General features: G+C 53.3%; 3 protein-coding genes across 9 annotated transcripts in view; 2 read left to right on the forward strand and 1 right to left on the reverse strand.

Moving 5' to 3' along the window:
• NBEAL2 (neurobeachin like 2) overlaps window positions 1-3,760 on the forward strand; it is a 28,447-nt gene extending 24,687 nt beyond the window's left edge. The window contains exons 43-54 of the mRNA XM_081072710.1: window positions 68-185; window positions 279-376; window positions 442-558; window positions 1,144-1,224; window positions 1,311-1,408; window positions 1,546-1,718; window positions 1,807-1,901; window positions 2,156-2,272; window positions 2,369-2,527; window positions 2,604-2,752; window positions 3,079-3,214; window positions 3,295-3,760. Of these exons, the coding sequence (XP_080928836.1) occupies window positions 68-185; window positions 279-376; window positions 442-558; window positions 1,144-1,224; window positions 1,311-1,408; window positions 1,546-1,718; window positions 1,807-1,901; window positions 2,156-2,272; window positions 2,369-2,527; window positions 2,604-2,752; window positions 3,079-3,214; window positions 3,295-3,396 (1,443 nt within the window). The 3' untranslated portion in view covers window positions 3,397-3,760. The remainder of the gene's footprint in view (window positions 1-67; window positions 186-278; window positions 377-441; window positions 559-1,143; window positions 1,225-1,310; window positions 1,409-1,545; window positions 1,719-1,806; window positions 1,902-2,155; window positions 2,273-2,368; window positions 2,528-2,603; window positions 2,753-3,078; window positions 3,215-3,294) is intronic.
• Window positions 3,761-4,092: 332 nt separating this feature from the next.
• On the forward strand, window positions 4,093-7,527 carry LOC308507753 (death domain-containing membrane protein NRADD-like). 3 transcript variants are annotated; one of them, XM_081073226.1, is made up of 5 exons: window positions 4,093-4,284; window positions 5,594-5,674; window positions 6,366-6,558; window positions 6,677-6,813; window positions 6,912-7,527. In XM_081073226.1, exons 2-5 carry the CDS (start codon window positions 5,632-5,634, stop codon window positions 7,229-7,231), a joined length of 693 nt encoding a protein of 230 aa, XP_080929352.1. In that variant the 5' UTR covers window positions 4,093-4,284; window positions 5,594-5,631; the 3' UTR covers window positions 7,232-7,527. The 3 variants fall into 3 exon arrangements, with proteins under 3 accessions (XP_080929352.1, XP_080929353.1, XP_080929351.1); XM_081073227.1 differs by having other exon boundaries at window positions 5,602-5,674; XM_081073225.1 differs by lacking the exon at window positions 4,093-4,284 and adding an exon at window positions 4,294-4,670.
• A 2,383-nt stretch (window positions 7,528-9,910) lies between these two features.
• The window catches only part of SETD2 (SET domain containing 2, histone lysine methyltransferase), a 110,715-nt gene continuing 102,271 nt past the window's right edge, over window positions 9,911-18,354 (reverse strand). For all 5 annotated transcript variants that reach the window (XM_081073205.1, XM_081073204.1, XM_081073206.1 and 2 more), the window contains 4 exons: window positions 17,848-17,959; window positions 12,959-13,039; window positions 11,078-11,179; window positions 9,911-10,725 (listed from right to left, as the gene is read on the reverse strand). In XM_081073205.1, the coding sequence (XP_080929331.1) occupies window positions 10,564-10,725; window positions 11,078-11,179; window positions 12,959-13,039; window positions 17,848-17,959 (457 nt within the window). In that variant the 3' untranslated portion in view covers window positions 9,911-10,563. The remainder of the gene's footprint in view (window positions 10,726-11,077; window positions 11,180-12,958; window positions 13,040-17,847; window positions 17,960-18,354) is intronic.

Raw genomic sequence — 18,354 nt, forward strand, 5'->3', positions numbered from 1 at the left:
AGGGCTGAGGGTGGGGATTGAGGGTCAGCCGTCCATCCCTAGGCTGACTGCCCCTCCCCACCCCCAGGAGTCAGAGTACGTGTCTGCCCACCTGCATGAGTGGATCGACCTCATCTTTGGCTACAAGCAGCGGGGCCCGGCTGCAGAGGAGGCCCTCAATGTCTTCTATTACTGCACCTATGAAGGTGGGGAGCGACCTGGGCTCAAGTGGGGGCTGGGCACAGATGAGGAGGGCTCAGGACACCCAGGGAGTCCTGACTGCTCTCCTGCATGCCCAGGTGCTGTGGACCTGGACCACGTGGCGGATGAGCGGGAACGGAAGGCTCTGGAAGGCATTATCAGCAACTTTGGGCAGACCCCCTGTCAGCTGCTGAAGGTAAGGCCAGCTTGGAGGCAGGTGGTCAGGAGTGTGCATGGTGCTGACCAGCCACTTACCCACAGGAGCCACATCCAGCCCGGCTCTCAGCTGAGGAAGCAGCCCAGCGCCTTGCACGTCTGGACACTAACTCACCTAGCATCTTCCAGCACCTGGACCAGCTCAAAGCCTTCTTCGCAGAGGTGAGGAGGCAGGGCCTCGACTTCCTACTCTGTGAAATGGGTTTAACCTCACTGTCCTTACTAACCTCTTGGAGCAGAGAGAAAACCTAGATCAAGGTCAGTGATAATGACATCTTGGAAAAAGGAATACAATGAGAGGAGTATGAAAGTGTGGCTTCTTCACAAGGGCCAGGACAAGGTGTCGACTCACCTAGCCATCTCTGAAAGCCTTAGACCAGAAGGGAGCACATCTGGCCTTGGACACTCCCTCACCTTCCTGCCTGCATCCCAGAATGCCCTCAGGCCTGACTTCTTTAGGCTCTCCTCTCCTCCTGGGGGATATGGAATAACGGAGTAGGGGGACCAAGCTTGAGACTCTAGAAGGATCTTCCTTGCCCATCCCCGCTTCTCCCTCACTTCCTGATACCCACCTGAAGACCCCCTGGTCGCTCAGACCTTTCTCGGAGGGACCTTGGTCTCTGTGACACCTAGCCTGACCCCCGGGGCCTGAGGGCAGAGGAAGGGGTGGTGCCCCCTGGAGCAGGTAGAGTAGTGGGGGCCCCGCTGGCCGCTTGGGCACAGCCAGCCCTGCACTCTATCTCACAGGTCATCAGTGATGGCGTGCCCCTGGTGCTGGCCCTGGTTCCCCACCGGCAACTCCACTCTTTCATGACCCAAGACCTGTTGGTAAGTGTACTGGGCAGGACCCCACCCCAGCTCCAACCCATCTTGGACTCTGCCCCAAACCTACCTTGACCCCCTCTTGCCCGCAGGTGACTGTGAGTGCCAATGGGCTGCTGGGCACCCACGGCTGGTTGCCCTATGACCGTAACATAAGCAACTACTTCAGGTTCATCAAAGATTCCACCAAGTAGGACAGAGGGCTGTGGGCAGGGGTGGGTGTCTCCCCACCCAGTCAGAATGCTGGCCAGCTGCTGGGTCTGGCCTCTCTGAGGGCCTGGGTCTCCTATGTGGCCTGGCCTCACTTGTCGTCCCCCACTGGGTCAGGATGCAGCGACTGCTGAGTGGCCCATGGGTACCAGGCAGTGGCGTGAGTGGGCAAGCCCTGGCAGTGGACCCCGATGGAAAGCTGCTGTTCAGTGGTGGCCACTGGGATGGGAGCCTGCGAGTGACTGCGCTCCCCCGGGGCAAGCTCTTGAGCCAGCTCAGCCGCCACCTGGGTGAGCAGCCTTGGAGCTGGGGGTGGTGCGGGTAGCCAAGGAGGGTGTGAGCACTCTGTTCTAGTTGTACCCTCCTCTCCCCACGCAGACATAGTGACCTGCCTTGCACTGGACACCTGTGGCATCTACCTCATCTCAGGCTCCCGGGACACCACGTGCATGGTGTGGCGGCTCCTGCAACAGGTGTGCCCGGCGGACAGCTTCGTGGGGTCTCCATAGTCCTGCCCTGTAGCCCACCTGCCCCTTAGCAGGCCTCCAGTCCTGCCCTTCTCTCTTCCCCTTCCCTCACTACTGTGAGCAAGTCCGGGGCTCCACAACCCTCCAGCTCCAGCTCTCTGGCCTGGCACAAGGCCTTCACTTTCCTGAGCCTTCACCTGCTCACTCGGGCCAGGGTAATGGGATGTGCCCAGGCCTGAGCCAGCCTTTGCTTCCCATAGGATGGTCTCTCGGTGGGGCTGGCATCAAAGCCTGTGCAGGTCCTATACGGGCATGAGGCTGCAGTGAGCTGTGTGGCCATCAGCACTGAACTCGACATGGCTGTGTCTGGATCTGAGGTGTGTGTGTGCCTGTGCCCAGGGGAGGCCGTTTGCTGGGCACTGCCTCTGGAGCCCAGAGACCCCTGCCCAGCACCCTAAGCTGCCTTCCTGCAGGATGGAACTGTGATCATCCACACTGTACGCCGTGGCCAGTTTGTGGCAGCACTACGGCCCCCAGGGGCCCTGTTGCCCGGACCCGTTTCCCACCTGGCGCTGGGGTCTGAGGGCCAGATTGTGGTCCAGAGCTCGACTCGGGAACGTCTGGGGGCTCAGGTATGGGACAGGGGCGCCCAGTCAAGAGACGGGTGGTTGGGATTCTGTCCTTGCCGACACCTCCTGCTTCTTTCAGGTCACCTACGCCTTGCACCTGTACTCAGTAAATGGGAAGTTGCGGGCGTCACTGCCCCTGGTAGAGCAGCCCACAGCCCTGGCAGTGACAGAGGGCTTTGTTCTGCTGGGCACAGCCCAGTGTGCCCTGCACATCCTCCACCTGAACAAGTGAGCCCCACTATTTATATTTATGGGTTCATGGTCCCCTGGGTGGTGGTCATTGGCAGAGGATACTAGGAGGTGCACCCCATGGACCCACACCCTCTGCATGTCTGTGGGCACGATCTGCAAGGCCTGTCACCTGTCTCCTCATCCCCCAATGGGGAGACCTTGCCACACGCTTGTGGGAGATTCCTTCATGTACCAGGGTCTCAGCTGAGCCATCCTTCAAGTGAGAGGGTGAGAGGGTACATGGGAGAATGGAGAGACCTCCTTCTGCCGGAGGCAAAGCTGTCTGGCAGTTGCGAGTTCATGTATCTCTTCTCTACCTCCAGCCTGCTCCCGGCCGCGCCTCCCCTGCCCATGAAGGTGCCCATCCGCAGCGTGGCTGTGACCAAGGAGCACAGCCACGTGCTGGTGGGCCTGGAGGACGGCAAGCTGATCGTGGTGGGCGCGGGGCAGCCGTCTGAGGTGAGGATAAGGGCAGGGCGAGTCTCGATTGAGGCAGAGAGCAACGGTCCTAGCTAACCCCACCCGGCTCCTCCTACCAGGTGCGCAGCAGCCAGTTCGCGCGGAAGCTGTGGCGGTCGTCACGGCGCATCTCGCAGGTGTCCTCCGGGGAGACCGAGTACAAACCTGCAGAGGCTCGCTGACAGTCGGCCCCGCCCACTGCGCAGGCTCCGCCCCCAGCGGGCTCGGCCTCGGGAGGAGCCGCCCAGGAGTCCACGAAGCCCGCGGTCCGCACTCTGGGGGTGGGCGGAGCCCCACACCCGTCCAGCTCAGGGATTGGTGAGCGGTGTCACTCCAGGAAGTCCCGCCCCTCGCCGGCAGAGGGGCCGCCCGGAGTCCCAGCACTGGCCTCGGCGGCCGCACAGCACTTTTTGCACAACCTGGGACAGGGAACACAGCCTCCCAAGACCCCTGTCCCGGCAGAGCAGGGGACCGGGCTGTGGCCTTAATCCCTAAGGCGGGCCCCTCTCCCATTCTCGGCAATAAACCTGGCCTAGTTTTGTAGCTGCTGTCTCCCTGTGCGCGGGCGCGCGTGGCGTCTCAGCCTGCTCTAGTCAGCGTCCGGGCTCGCGCTTCCCTGGTTCATGAGCCCTGCAGGGCGACTCGTCCCTCCGCGTGGCGTCAGCTTCCCCCGCAGCACCGTCCCTGTCCCTCAGGGCCCTGCCCGTCGTTCTCCCGGCTCGTGTTCTTTGCGCCCTCAGTCTTCCGCGGAATCACCCCCACACACCACTCACGCGTTCCCGCCATCCGGGGCAGGCTACGTGTGGGCGCGCCTGCGCGTTCCTGCGCGGGGCGGGGCGAGAGCGCCGCGGCCACGCCCCTCCACCCAGCCCCACCCCCTTGGGCCCCTGGAGCCGCGGCCCGGGCCGCTGGGCTCCCGGGACCGCCCTCCCCACCCCCTCAAAGTCCCGCCCGGCGCCACTGCTCTCGTCTCGGGCGGGCCACAACCTCGCCTCCCCCGGGGATTCCACGCAGTCTTCCCGGCCAGCCCAAGGCTAGTCCCGAGCCTCAGAGGCCCCCGTTGCACCAGGGTGAGCGGATCTTGGGACCCGCGAAGGGGCTGCCGCCGCAGGTCAGGAGCGGGTTGGGGACACAGCCTCGGGTCTTTCTGGACGGAGGGAGCCGAGGGCAACCTCTCTGTCCCCTACCTCGAGCGAGACCCGCGATCCTGCCGGTGTTTCTGTCGCGGTGCGGCGCCTGTGTTGGGTTGTGTGTGGGAAGCCACCACAGTCGTGTGGGCGTGCGGGGTGTTGCGCTGTGTGGGGGTATTTTGTGGGCCTGAAGACTGGCGTGTTTGGCGTGGGGGCGGTAGAGGCTCCAATCCCGCAGCTCGGGGTGGGTCAGGGATACACGAGGCCTGGCTGTCTCTGCGCTCGCTGGTCACAGGCTCTCCAGCCAACCATGAGCCCCTCATGTGGTGAGTGACACAAATGTACACACCTGACACGTGGCAAGGGCCACCGCAGCCTCAGTCCCAGACCCACTTTCCCACTGTGCGTTTTGCCATAAACATAGGCAAACGCTCTTATGCAAGGAAGTGAGTTTGGAGTTCCTGGGGTGGACCAGGCGGGATGCAGAGTGATGGATGGATGGCCTTCCCCCAGGTCTCTTCTCCATTCCTTTTCCAGGCAAGACCCCTCCTCAGCCCAGACCTGGGCCTCTCCTCCCCAGGCCTCAGGAGGTGGGTTCCAGCAGGATTGGCCCTGTAGGTCCAGATGGGTCCTGGGATTGAGTGGTCCTGTCCTCCAGGTTTCTGCTCTCTGGTCCCATATGCCCTCTGCCTTTGCTGAACCCACCAAGGTACCCTGCCATCCAGCCTGTGGGCAGGAGGTGAGGACCCTGGAGGAAGGAGTGGGAGCATAGTCACTCCAGGGAGTCCTGCCTTGGAGGCTTAGGATGTTGGGTTCCTGGGCTCATGCTGAGAAGTCTGCAAGGGACTCCCGCCAGCCAGTAAGTCTCGGGCCTGGCTCTGGCTGAGATGGGGCTGGGCATCTCCCTGGTCATTCCATGCCATCCCTGGACTCAGGGTTTGCCAGTCTGCCTTCCTCCCTCCTGAGCTGCATCCTGGATCCTCGAGCTTGGCCAGCTCTATCACCTCGTGTATCTGACACTGGAGGAAACTGGTCCAGATTGGTGAATGGCGGGCGTGGGAACCCAGCCCTGCAGTGAATTAGGATGGAGTGAGCTAGGAGAGAAGGGACTCCCTTCTCTACCCCAAGGGACTCCCGACAGCAGGCCTGAGGCATTCCTTCCATGTCCTTGCACACAACCCCTTCTGGACTGAGGTCTCCCAGCTCCCTAGCCTGGGCACTGCCCATGATACTCCAACCCCTCTCCAAGAGGTGCAGCCCCTGGGAACACTACCAGCCGGCAGAGCGATGCTTCACAACTCCAGCCACAGGGAAGGCACGATCCACAAGGGTAAGTACCTCTTGATCCAGACTCGGGGCACCGGGTAGGATGGGAGGTACCCCAGGGGTAGGTCACACACAAGTCTAGTCACAGACTCGGGTTCCTGTCCCTTGGGCTCTGCCTTCATTGGATTGTGGGGACCGCTGTTCTCCAGGCAAAAGTAAGCAACAGCATTTATTTACTTGCCTTCCAGTTCAGCTTTATTTTGTAAAAATTTACAAGGTCTCCTGTGCACAGAGGCCCCCAGGGGGACCAACATGAACCAATGTGCTCTCACAGTCCAGATTGGGTGGGGGACACAGGACAGACACACAGTTCAGCATCATAGTAGACAGAGGAGGTGCAACAGGAGCCAGAAAAGGCAGAGACGGGGAGAGATCAAGGAAGCTTCCCAGAATAGGAGATTCCTGCTGGTTTGTCAGAAGGAGAAGGTAGAACAGCAAGAACGGACGTCTGGAAGCCTGGGAGGATACCTCTGGGAAGGGCTGGGTGTCCAAGATCGGTGAGCACAGGGGAGGCTGTGGGAGATGAGAGTGGGAAAACTGGCCAGTCAGCGCTCGATGCAGGGTACGAGCTTTTGACTACATAGTAGGGACTCTTGATTGTTTCAAACCTGTTGACAGCAAAGTCTAGGTGAGGCTGCCCAGGGACGCTAGCCTTGATTCCTTGCCCTTGACCCTGTCTTCCCTTTCTTCCACAGATAAGACCTGGAGGGGGCAGGACGGGGACAGGGAAGGAGCATGGATAGGGGAAGGGGGAGCCCTGGCCCCCAATACCTCCTCCCCATTTCCGCCTGAGCCTCCAGGGGCCTCGGGCAGCAGCATCATCCCTGTCTACTGTGCTCTCCTGGCCACCGTGGTCCTCGGTCTGCTCGCCTACGTGGCCTTCAAGTGGTAGGTGGCCTGGGCACTGCCCTGTAGCACTGCCTCCCCGCCTGGACTCCCAGCCACCTCCCTCTCCGTCTCAGTGAGGGTTGGAGCAGGTTGGCAGGACCCCCCTGCTCCCCCACAGCTGGCGCTCTCATCAACAACGACAGCAACTGGCCAAAGCTCGGACTGCAGAGCTGGGGGCCCTGGATCAGATGCATGGAGATGGCAGCGGCTTCCGGGACTCTCCTAGCGGTGTGGAGGCCTGTGCCCCCAGCCAGGGTGAGTCCCTCTCCCCGATCTACAGTCCTTTAGACCTAGCTCTGCCTCACCACCCAGCCCATCTGGCCCTCATGTGCCCCTCCCATCTCCCACCCTAGGGCCACATCCTGAGCTTGGCTGCCGGCTTTACCTTCATCTCCCTCGGCAGCAGCAAGAGGAAGTGGAGTGTCTCCTGGAAGTGTCAGGAGAACCTGACAAGGGCTGGCAGGGTCTGGCGGGCCGCCTGGGCTACCAGGCTGAGGCTGTGGAGGCCATGGCCCGGGCCCAGCTGCCGGCCTACACCCTGCTCAGGGCCTGGGCTGTCCAAGAAGGCAGTGGTGCTACCCTCAGGGTGCTAGAGGATGCCCTGGCTGCCATGGGCCGGGAAGACGTGGTCCGGGTACTGGGCCTCCCGGCTGAGGACTGCGCGGTGGTGTGAGCGGTGCCTCCAAAACCCCGCCTCTCAGGGAACCTGCTCTGCGGTTCCGAGCCATGGCCGTCTCATGCGCCTTCCCTTCATGGGCTCCCTGGCATTGGTGGCCTTAGCCTGCTCTGCTCTGGGGGACACATAAGGTCCAGCCACCACTCCCCTCCCCTCGCCCTATGTTCTTCCAAGACAGGGGCCAGGACGTGGAGTTGGCAGTAAGGAGAGGGCCTGCCCCACTCCACCTCGTACTTTGCCTCAACTGGTTTTTCTACTTTTGTATTCCATATTAAAAGTAACTTTGCATTCTTGTGCTGGCTCTGTCTGGCTCCTTGGGCCTGTGAGACAGTCGGGTGGCTGAGGCAGAAGCCCAGAAAAAGGACGGGGTCCCTTGGGGGGGGGCGGTGAAGCACCTGAGCTGGCAAGCAGGGTGCCCCACGGGAGACGCTTGAGCTCGGCAGGCACAGGGTGGCGTGCACGTCCTGCTCTGCCACTCGCTGGCTGGATCGTGTCAGGAAGCTATTGCCCTTTCTGAACTTGAGCTTCCTTGGCTGGAAAACAGTAACGAGAAGGGCACGTTCAGTAGACACACCCACCTTCTAAGACTCCCAGGTTGGCATTGACGGGCCTTAGGTTTGAGACCATTTCCCTGACTGGTGCTGTGACCAGCATCGAGGAGCGGCTGGAGGCAGGAGGCACTGGTCCTGGGAAGCTGGTTACCAAGGGCCTCTGGTCCTCTAGATGAGAAAAGGAAGGAAGGGCCCTCCTTCCAGGGCCCATTCTCCAGATTTAGGAGAGGGAGGGCCAAACATGCTTTCACCGCCGCTTATATGATTTCTACACAAGTCAAGGGCAGCTGGTCATCACACCACCTGAGGGGCAAATGAGGACAGGACAGTTGTACCAAGCCACCTGCACCCCCCGCATATGCCCGCACTGAAGGGAGAGGCAGGCAGGCTGCTGCTTCCTGTACCTGTGGAGACGGCTGCTACAGCACACAGGCCCGGCCTAGGAACAACGCTACCATCCTGGCATCCACCCCCAAACTCAGATGTGGGATCCAGTTATGGGCCAGGCGGCCCAGGATACATCCTGTCCCCTGGCTGGCTGTGACGGGTTGGCTGCTCTGTGAGGACCACTCATCAGACTGCTGCTGCTATTCCTCAGACACAGCTCACCAAACCTGCTTAGCCCTGTGAATCTTTCCTTAAGCTAAGGAAGGGCAGGCTGAAAGTTACCTTCATTCTGAGATGACTCTTGGCAGTAATAACTGGGGAGAGAAAGCAGCATTTCAGTAGGCTAGAATCAGACCAGAGCTGGGGACAGTCGGCCACAGCGCTGTGAGGGTTGGCATGGCAATGACGTGAAATCCTGCATCAGGTGGTATGAACAGGTTCTCAATTCACTGGCAACCCTTATCACCGCTGAGGGGATTTGAGCCTGCAGGTGTCAAGGGGTGTGTGGAAGTGGCAAAGGTCTTGCAAAAAATTACCTGAGAATTCCTCTTCAAAGGAGTCCTATCTGAAATGCGACAGCTCCCGGGGCACCACCACCCTTTAATGGAAGGTTGCCTAAATTTCCTTGGAGAATCTGAAACCTGGAGCCTCGGGTCAAAACCATGAGTTTCGCTTAGTTGCAAGCAGCAGTGCATATGGCCGCACCCCTGCACGGCAAACCCACCCAAAGAGAAACACCCTTTGAATGTGCTCAAGCTGAAATGTGAAGACCATTCGAGTCCATCCACTTAAAGCTATAATAATGTGCTTTAAACAGTTTGAAGGCTGCAGTATCATGGGAAAATACTTTGGCTACATTGTTAAATTAAATAGCATGTCTAACGATTATGACTTTAAACCAGGTGTTTTTCTATGTTAACAGTTCCTTTGATATAAGATGAGTCACTGAGCCTCTCTGAACCTTAGTTTCCTCATCCGAACAGTGCAATTCCTGCACCTCAGGGTTGTAAGGATCAAATGGACACACCTGTGCGCTAAGTCCCCAGCAGGTACTGAGTGCTCTAACTACTGTCCACCCGCCCAGGAGTTGCTGGGTCACAGCCTCTGCACAGATGGGCCCCCAGGCTGGCCTGAGGCCTATGGCCCGCCTCCCTGCCCAGACAACTGGTCCATCAAGGGGTGTGTGTGTGGTCTCCACTGGGCCCTGCGCCCTCCAGGTGATATGCACGATCATCACAGCCTGTGCACTGTACCCCTTTATAGTGGTCCTCCCGTCCTCCCTCTACTGTCCACGCCCTGGGTCAGGGAACCCAAACATCAAATAAGCATTCCAGGGGGCTTGGGCAACTCAAGACTCTCGAGGGAAGAGGGCCAACGCCGCTCCCAGCCAGGAGGTATAAAGGGGAGGCACGTGCCTGTCTCTGGACTGACTATTAACCGAAGGAAAGAAACCCAGTGCCAGCGAGGCCTCAGGTCCGCTTCCTGTGCTCTGGAATGCGCGTGCAAGGTGACTCCAGCCCTGAGCACAGCACCAGATCCCACGCTCACAAGTGTCAGTCACCTGGCAAATGTCTGCCTCCATCCCAGTGGACCCATGGGGAACAAGGCCTGTCACAAAGTCCAATCTCAAAAGACTAACTTTGGTCTCCACACGTCAATAGTCACCATCTCTTTTCTCTCACATGTAACATTATATACAAACATGCTTGACTGGCTTTTAGGGAACACACGTGCCAAGTTCTTTAATTAATTTTATTTTTTACATAAAAAGTTCAGTAAAAATTGGATAAAGTAAAGTGATTTTAAGCAGTAAATCAATCTTATCAACATAGCACAAGGCTGGCCGAAACCACAAGGCAGCCTGCTTTGGGATATTTACATGATAACAAATTTAACCTTGCAGGAGAACTTAAACCGTCCTTACAAAGTCTTCCTGTGATCCTAGCACACAGAGGCTAAAAGCAAAACAAAAAAACAAACAAAAACCAGGAAAAAAACAAATTATTTTCAATATATTCACATATACATTAAAATATAATACAGATCGTCAGGGTAAAGGGTGGTGGGAGGGGCGCGCATGGGTCTGTGCGCGGACAGCACCGCCAAGGAGGAGACCCAGGTCTGAGGGGGGTCAGGCCGGGCCAGGATCTTAGAGAGAAGGTTCTTCCCTAAGCCCTCGCCTCTGACGGCCCCTAACCACACCCCAACAGCTCACGACCAGGGATTGCTCGTTGTAGACTGAGCTCATTTGGGGGCTCCTTTTTGCAATCTGCAGGTTTGAATTCCCCAGGGTGTTGTGTCGTCAGTAGCACAGCCTTGACAGACGGTGGGGCAGAGAGGGCCCACAGGGTTTCTTCTCCCCAGCCTGTCCGGCCACCCTGGCCTCCCAGGTCACTCTAATTCAGTGTCCTCTTTGGGTTTGTACACGGCCCCAAACTTCTGCATGTACTTCTTGATGTACTCCTTGGTTTTGTGTTTCACATTCTCATTGCACTCCAGGTCCTCGGGGTTCTTACAGTACTTCAGCTCCTTGTTCATTACGCCGTGAGTCAGCTGTGGGGGCACGGGAAGACAGACCACAGCACCAATCAGAATGGAAATGATGTGAGGGGGAAGGCCAGCCGATGCCTCAGGCCCTTCTCACTGAGACTGGGACTTGAATGAAGAGACATGCTGAGGCAAGCTGGTGCTAGAATCACCAGAAAGGGGAAGCTCAGCTCTGGAAGTTTCTTAGAGAGTCACTATACTCAGGTAGGGTGCCCTCCCTCCCAAACCTTCCCTCCCCATTCCTGGGTCCCCAGCCTGGGCTTCTGGCAAGGAAAACCCACTTCTGTGATGAAAGAGGCCTTCTTAGCAGGTACACAGTTTGCTCAGAACATTGTCAGACCACAGGCTGGGAGAATACCTTGCGAGCTAGATGTTTGAAGTCTTCAGTGGTGGTAATTCTTCCCACTTTGCAGTCAGGTTTCCGGTAAGGGTTCAGGCACTGGACAATGAACTGGGACATCTGCAGGCAGGGGAAGAGAACACATTGCTCAATACTCCAGAGAGGGCAAGAAGTTGTACTGAGGAAAGACCTGGAAAAGATAGCAAGTAGAGCCAGCCAGTCCTTCCTTTTTCCTCTCGGGCTGGCTGGTGTGGACAGAAGAATGCTAGCATGCAGTGGGCTGTGAGACAAGGCTCCCGGGTCAGCCCTGACAGGGCGAGTGCCCTTCGATGGACTGAGCTAGGCTGACTCAGCACAGCAGATGGAAGGACTCAGCAGCAGGACGCCACTGCCGCATCGCATGGCAGCCCCAGGTGTCAGCTAACAAAGCTCAGGGTGTTCCAGTGCTCCTGGGAGCTCAGCAAACCCAGGAAATGCAGGCACTCTGTCATGACCGTTACTTAGATTCTGTGTTACATTTCATTTGATTCCCACTATAGGAGTGTGAAACAGATGGAAGCACGATATGACAGCTGGTGGGAGAAGATCCAGGATCGGACCCTTTTCAATGCACAACTTTCAGGGTCCTCCTGAGCCATCTCTGTAGTCTTTACTTTATTCAATTTTTACTGAATTTTTTATGTAAAAAATAAAATGAAAGAACTTGGCATGTGTGTACCTGGTGGCTCTCAAAATAGACCCAGGCACAGGACTCCTGGAACTGTTTATGGCTGTAAGACCCCAGGGGACAAAGGGCATGAGGTCAATGACAGCCACCTCATCAGGGAGCACACTGAACAGGGTCTACCCATGCCTGACAATCAGCGAGCCTTTACACGTCCAAAGCACAAGGCTTGATCACAACGTAGCCACTAGATAAACAGCGGCTGGCTGGCTGAGCTGAGACACCAATCGTTGCACACAGAGACAGTGAGAAACGAAGTCTTATCTCTGGATTAGGCTTCTACTCCAAGTTTTCCTATGGCCTCCTGGCCTCCATACTCGCTCCCTTCAATCCATTTCCCCAAATACAGTCAGGGATCTCATTATTCCCAGCTTAAAATCGTGCAGTGGCTCCCTGTAACTCACAGACACACAGGCCCCGTATGAAGAAGCACAGTACTGTTTAGGCCCATCTTCCAACACTCCTCACACACCGTGTGCGACAGCCCAGGGACTACTACTTACAACTCCCTGGAAGGGACAATGCTTTCTTGTGCCTCCGCACATTCTACTGCTTTGAAGTTACGCGCCTCCTCATCGAGCTGGTCAATACGTATCCCTGATTCAAAAGCCCCTCCCGACACCTGAATAGCGGCCCCCAGCACCATCGAGGTACGCTCTTCAGTTACATAGCTGCCATCACTCATCTACAGGTCTGTTTCACCCAACAAACTATGACCTCCTTCAGTGAATCAAGACTGGAGTTTAGAATCCAGATGTCCTGAGGCAGATGAGAAGGTCACTGTCCTGAGAGCTGGAAACACACACTGCCAGTAGCATAAAGAGGAAATGCTTTCCCCAATCAATGCCCTGAGGATAAGGCAGCCACCAAATGAGGTATCACAGAAAGAGAACTGGACTTTGAGCCAGAAGGCTTGAGTTAAAGTCTTCTGTCTAGAACTTGCCTTCTCTGACCGTAAGAGGTCTCTTTCCTGTCTTGCTTACCTCAAGGGCCATTGTGGGGATGAATGAGATAACGTATACGGGAATGCTTATTACCCAACTGTAAAGGGCCATACCGAATCACAGAAGCCAGGGAACCCAAACACTACAGAGAGTGGTGCATACTTAGGACAAGAAAGGAAAGGGCTCAGGTTTAAGTCTGCGGGGCTTAGTGCCCACATCCACCAAACTTACCTCTTTTCTGAATACTTCTTTGCTTTTCTTAGCCAGCTCACTGGAGGTGTCTGCTTCTGCTGTCTTAGGCTTTTTTGAGGTCTAGAAATGGAAAAGAAAACATAATAATGCTGGCATGAAAGGGCAGGTTAGCGATGCCCTGCTGTTCCAGAACCTTCCTTTCTTTCCCCCAGTTGGGATACCTGACTCTTGGCATTAGGATCCATGTAGGATCCTATGGGGGGCATGTCCTGGAGTCAACTCGGTTCTGTTACCAATGCTATTTCAATCCTGTCATCTGGCTCTGACTTGTTCCTAATAACCCAAGTTCTAATTCTTTACCCTAAGTCAAAGCTATATCCTTGATGTAGCGAAACATTTCAGGTGGTTTCAGAGTTACCTTCTCTGTAGAGGAACATGCTGTGTGACTTGGATCACTCAGACCCCTGCTCTGAGCTTCCGTACCCCCCACTGTCACAGCCTGAGCTCAGGGAGCTCCACCTCTCCTGGCTCCAATAGTCCAGGACCCCAGGACGACAAACTGCTCTATTCTGAAGACTTTCCACCGCACACCTGGAAGGTCCTCAGCCAAGTCCCGCCCCTCCCGTTGGATACTCCTCACGTTTCCTCCAGAAGCAGAGAGAGCCAGCCTGTAGGAGACAGTCTCAGCATGCAGGAGACGCTCCTCAGAGCCTAGGATCTCCAGTTCAAGAACGCAAAGAGTGAAGAGGTCCCAAGGATTTGGGGGGAAGAGGACAGGGGCATCTGAGTCTGAACAGATGAGCAGATGCTAAGACACAGAGAATGCTCAGTCCCGAGCAGGTAAGACGATGACAAACCCAGGAACAGTCCCTTCCGGCAGCACCAGAAGGGAGGCTGCCAGTTGTCCCTCACAGGCAATGCTAAGAAGTGAAGGGCCAGTATCCCTGGCATCAGAACACCTGCCATGCAAGGCTCCCTCCCCACCCCTTTGCCCACCACCAGCTCTCAAGCCCCTTGCTAGTAAATGCACTTTTCCATGGAAAGGATTATGAGCATTCCTCTCTGCGTACCAGTCACTTCCAATGGACCCGGAAGCTGCAGTTGGTATCACAGGTATGATTCTGCTAGCCACTTAGGGCAGAGAACTGTTTCTCTTCCCACCCACCCTCCAGCTCTGATCCCTCCACTTCCATAAACATATGAAGGTGCTGATGATGGAGGAGCTGTTCAGTTCTCTCCGCTCTAGACTGGCCCCAGAGACGGCGGCATGCCCTTGGCTTTGGGCTGCTACAAATCAGCGTTCTCTCATTTGTTTATAAAAGATTCACATAGTTTCCATTTTTCTACTTTCTGTGGCTGTGGCAGCAGGATAGGGAGGGGAAGGTAGAAAGAACATATAGATCAACCTCTGTTTTCAGGAAACAAGACAAAGCAAAACAAAACCCCCAGGTAATTCATTTTCAAATGTCTTGCTTTGGGATTTTGTGTTATTTTTCCAGTAGTAGAGTGTGTGCTTCACAGTAAGACCTCAGGTAGCAAGGCATCAAGAGTCGCCTGAATAAGCCAAGGAAACTTCCACACATCCTCGGGTGCTTTCTTGTAGCTCTCAGAAAGGCACAGCAACAGCAGTGAGTACAGGAAGCCCCTGGAGGTATGACCGCCAGCTCGAGGCTCCTGGTCCTACAGAAGAGGCCGGGCTCTCAGCGAGAGTACTGCCTGAACAGGAACGGCCTGCTTCCCCCTGAATGGGGTAAGTGTCCAGAAAGCTAAAGAAGCCCAGTGCACATTTAATAGCTTTCTAATTTAATCTCTGACGTGGTAAGGCTTGAAAATACAGTGATAGAGCACAATCCACTGAGCTCTGTCCAGGAGAGTTTGTGGTCCTTTTGAGAGCTATGCAACTGGGTTTGAGGAAGGAAAAGTTCAAAGGAAGGGTGCCTAGACTTACATCATGGAAATCATAAACCACAATGAAGTACTCTTGGAAATACTGAAATTCACGAACCCCTCTTGGTCTGTGGTCTGCAAATGGCATGAGAAATAATTTCAGAAACTGGCTAGTGCTAACTCAAGCCCAATGCGGAGCAATACCAGGAACCAGAGTCAGAGCCAAGGGCCGCTTGATGGGACACTGACATGAAAACATCGAGAACACTCTCTAACTCCAAGAGTCCCATTTAAAGTCTTACCATTTCTACAGTACAAAAACTTTTAAAACCAAGCATTAATAAGCTTCCCAAATGCCGATTGCCAATTAAAAAATCCTTCAGCATCAGAAAAAACATTAGACTAGACCAATGGCCCCCAAAATACCGGAGGTGCCAAAAAAATGTATACAAGCAGATACTTTGGTCAACGTTGCTCAAGCAGTGGTCTGCCGTAATCAGAAGTGTCTGGACACTGATGATAACTACTCTGAGCACCTCTTGTAATTGCAGAAGTCACACATGACTTGTACTCATCGTTTGTTATCGGTATATAGTATTACAATTTTAATAGTTTTATCCTTTCTTAAAATGTGTATACAGTTTTTTGGTGCCCTTTGTATATATAGTATATACCAGGGGTGCCAAAAAATGTACCCATTTTAAGAGTTGTTATCTATGTATTACTTTTCCAAGTTGAATTGAATTACGGTAGCAATGTGTAGTATTCGTATAACGTTTGCTCAAAAGATGATATTAATCAAATGAATGCTAGTGTCATTCATCGTATTACAATTTTAATACAGTTTTTCCTTCGTTAAAATGTGTATACGTTTTTTTGGCACCCTCTGTCCTCTGCATATAGTCAGCTTTCACTGTTATACTTCTCTTATAGTCAATCACAAATAGCGTTGCCTATTACTGAGACCTTGGGAATCGCCAAGGACCTTGTTGAACTTCAGATTCTAACCCAGCAGGGTGGGGTGGGGACCGAGATTCTGCATTTCTAACAGGTAGAGACTGGTGCTTCTGGGTACTCAGCAGGTCTATTACAGTAAGTGCGTGTAAGTCCAGGGTCAACCCCTCCAGTCCATTTCCACCAAAGCTTCCTAAAAGGCGAGTCTGTCATGACACTGCTCATACCACTTGTTTCCCACCACTTGGACAGAAGATGGAGGTCTAAGACCTAAACATGGTACATAAGGTGGCTCTTACGTAAGTCTCGGCTCCTACTATGTACTTGGCTATTTTTTTGGTCTGAATTTCCTAACATAAGGTCTTCGTATAAAAAAGGCCAATTTTCTGAACATTAAATAAACAACAGTGGACTTGATGCCTAGTCTACGTTTGCTTTGAAGGACTAACTTAACACATACACACCAGACCAAAACACTGAGTCATAATTTATGGGTAAGATGCAAAAGATAAGCTCTCTGGCATGCTGTATAAACTTGGTCTCAGCGCTCAGCTGTATTCCTGCACCAGGATCTTTTCTCAAACCTTTCTGTTTAGTTTTCAAAAGATGTAACTAATATAGCTACAGAAGTCTAGAAAGAGGGAGTTGTGGTCTTTACTTGTTTGTAAGCTTCCAGATAATTTAAATGGCAGTTGCCTAACAATCCTGGGCATTTTCCTACATGATTAAAACAAATGGGACAGCACAATGGCTACAATGATGTGGTTAAATGACTCATTTGAAATTTAGCAAGCTCCACAAGGATTTAACTTAAGTGTGTATCTTTTTAGCAAATGTCAAGTATACGATGAAGAAAGAACATTTCCCCCAAAGTGAGAAAAATATAAGAGAAGGTATGAATTTGTTTCCACTTTAATTCTCTTTCACTCCAGTTCCTTCCTTTCTTCCCCTCTTCCACCTCTCTCCACTGATTTAACTAGTTAAGCACCTCTTCTTATTTCCAAAATTAACAAACAAAACAGAAAAACTATTCAGACCTTAGAACACAGAAATATGGTCTTTGATTTCAGTCAAGACACCTCATGCTCAGAGACAGTAAGTCCCGTTACAAGCAGAAAGGGTACAAATCCAGTCCCTAAGTATTTGATTCACATGAGCTCTAATCCCGATTCCTGTCTTGTTACAGGCAGAGATGAGCAATACGCTCGTTTTGTTTGCTGTCTTTCTTATACAACAGTATTATCATAGTAAAATAACTGTCTCAAATCAAAAAAGGGCGGGGGGCGTCTACACTCCTTTGGTGAGGTATGAATGTAAAGTTAACTTCTTTCAAGATCCAGAAATCCAAAAATGGCAGGACATTAAACCGCACCATCCAAGTAAGGCTTCAGTTAAAGAGTCAAAACACATTTAAAAAAGACACATAGCATCAAGAAGAATGCAGTATGTCTACAGGGAAAGAACTAAGGCATATCGGAGGAAACTATAATGAAGCATGAATACTATGATTCTACTTGTGTGTTTACAATGAAAAGAGAAAAACATCTGTGTGTGTGTTTTCCAGAAAGGTCTTGGGAGAATATACGACAAAGCAGGTTTTCACAAACACAGCACTACTGACATTTCGGGCCAGTTCCTTTTCTGTGGGGACTGTCCTGTGCATTGTAGATGTTTTAGTGGCTACCCAGGCCTCTACTCACTAAAAGTCAGAGCATCCTCACACATTTTGGTTGTAACAACCCAAAATATTTCTAAATAGTACCAAATGTCCCCTGAGGAGCAAAACTGCTCCTGCTTGAGAACTCCTGCACTAAAAGGTTAACAGTATTTACCTCCAGAGATGGAGGTATGATGAAAGAGCAGCTGAATAGAAATGAAGGGTTTTATGTTTTGTTCTACACACCATACTTCTGTATTGTCTAGATATCCTAGGCCCCTCCACGCTCCCCAGCCTTTATTACATGTGTAATTCTCCAGGACAATAAGGAAAATAGAATCCCAAGACCATGTGGCTATTACTGGCCCTACAAAATGACAGGGCACAGACTCCCAAACGATCAGGAAACACATGGGTAAGCCATACTCACCTTCATGGGGTTTTCGTCATATGTTGGGGTTCCCAGATCCATCTCAGCTTCATGCTCAAGGCTGGCATCATCTCCTGGGCTGTCCCAAGTAGGAGGATCCCACTGAGTCTGCCTAGAAGAAGGTAAGAATAGCCATGCTGTCATGGCCAGAAAACAGAGAACTCTGGCACAGGCATCTCTGTTCATATACACATAAAATACAACGTGTAATGAGACATAGAACAAGTCAGCTCTGTAAGATAGAGACATTCTTTTGACATCTTCTCAGCAGCAACGATTCTATCCCAGACACACATTGTTTAGCCCACTGTTTTTCTGCAGCCAATACTGTGGCAACATTTGCTGGGTGTCAAAGACAGAAGTAAAACCAAACATCTTGTTTGTTTATCACCTGGCTATGTCCTGAAAATAAGATTCAGTGAAGCCTAGAAAGTACGTGGGGTAAAAGTACACAGTGCCTGCCTATGCAGGTGAAGAGATCAATAGTGATTGTACCTAAGCACGTAC

The sequence above is a fragment of the Rhinolophus hipposideros genome (genome assembly GCF_964194185.1).
Source record: "Rhinolophus hipposideros genome assembly, chromosome: 14".
In the NCBI taxonomy this organism is placed as follows: domain Eukaryota; kingdom Metazoa; phylum Chordata; class Mammalia; order Chiroptera; family Rhinolophidae; genus Rhinolophus; species Rhinolophus hipposideros.

Excerpts from the sequence above, each read along its gene's own strand:
- LOC308507753 (XM_081073225.1), top strand. Across the intron at positions 6,559-6,676 it reads GCCTACGTGGCCTTCAAGTG|CTGGCGCTCTCATCAACAAC; the intron begins GTAGGTGGCCTG and ends GCTCCCCCACAG. Across the intron at positions 6,814-6,911 it reads GGCCTGTGCCCCCAGCCAGG|GGCCACATCCTGAGCTTGGC; the intron begins GTGAGTCCCTCT and ends CTCCCACCCTAG.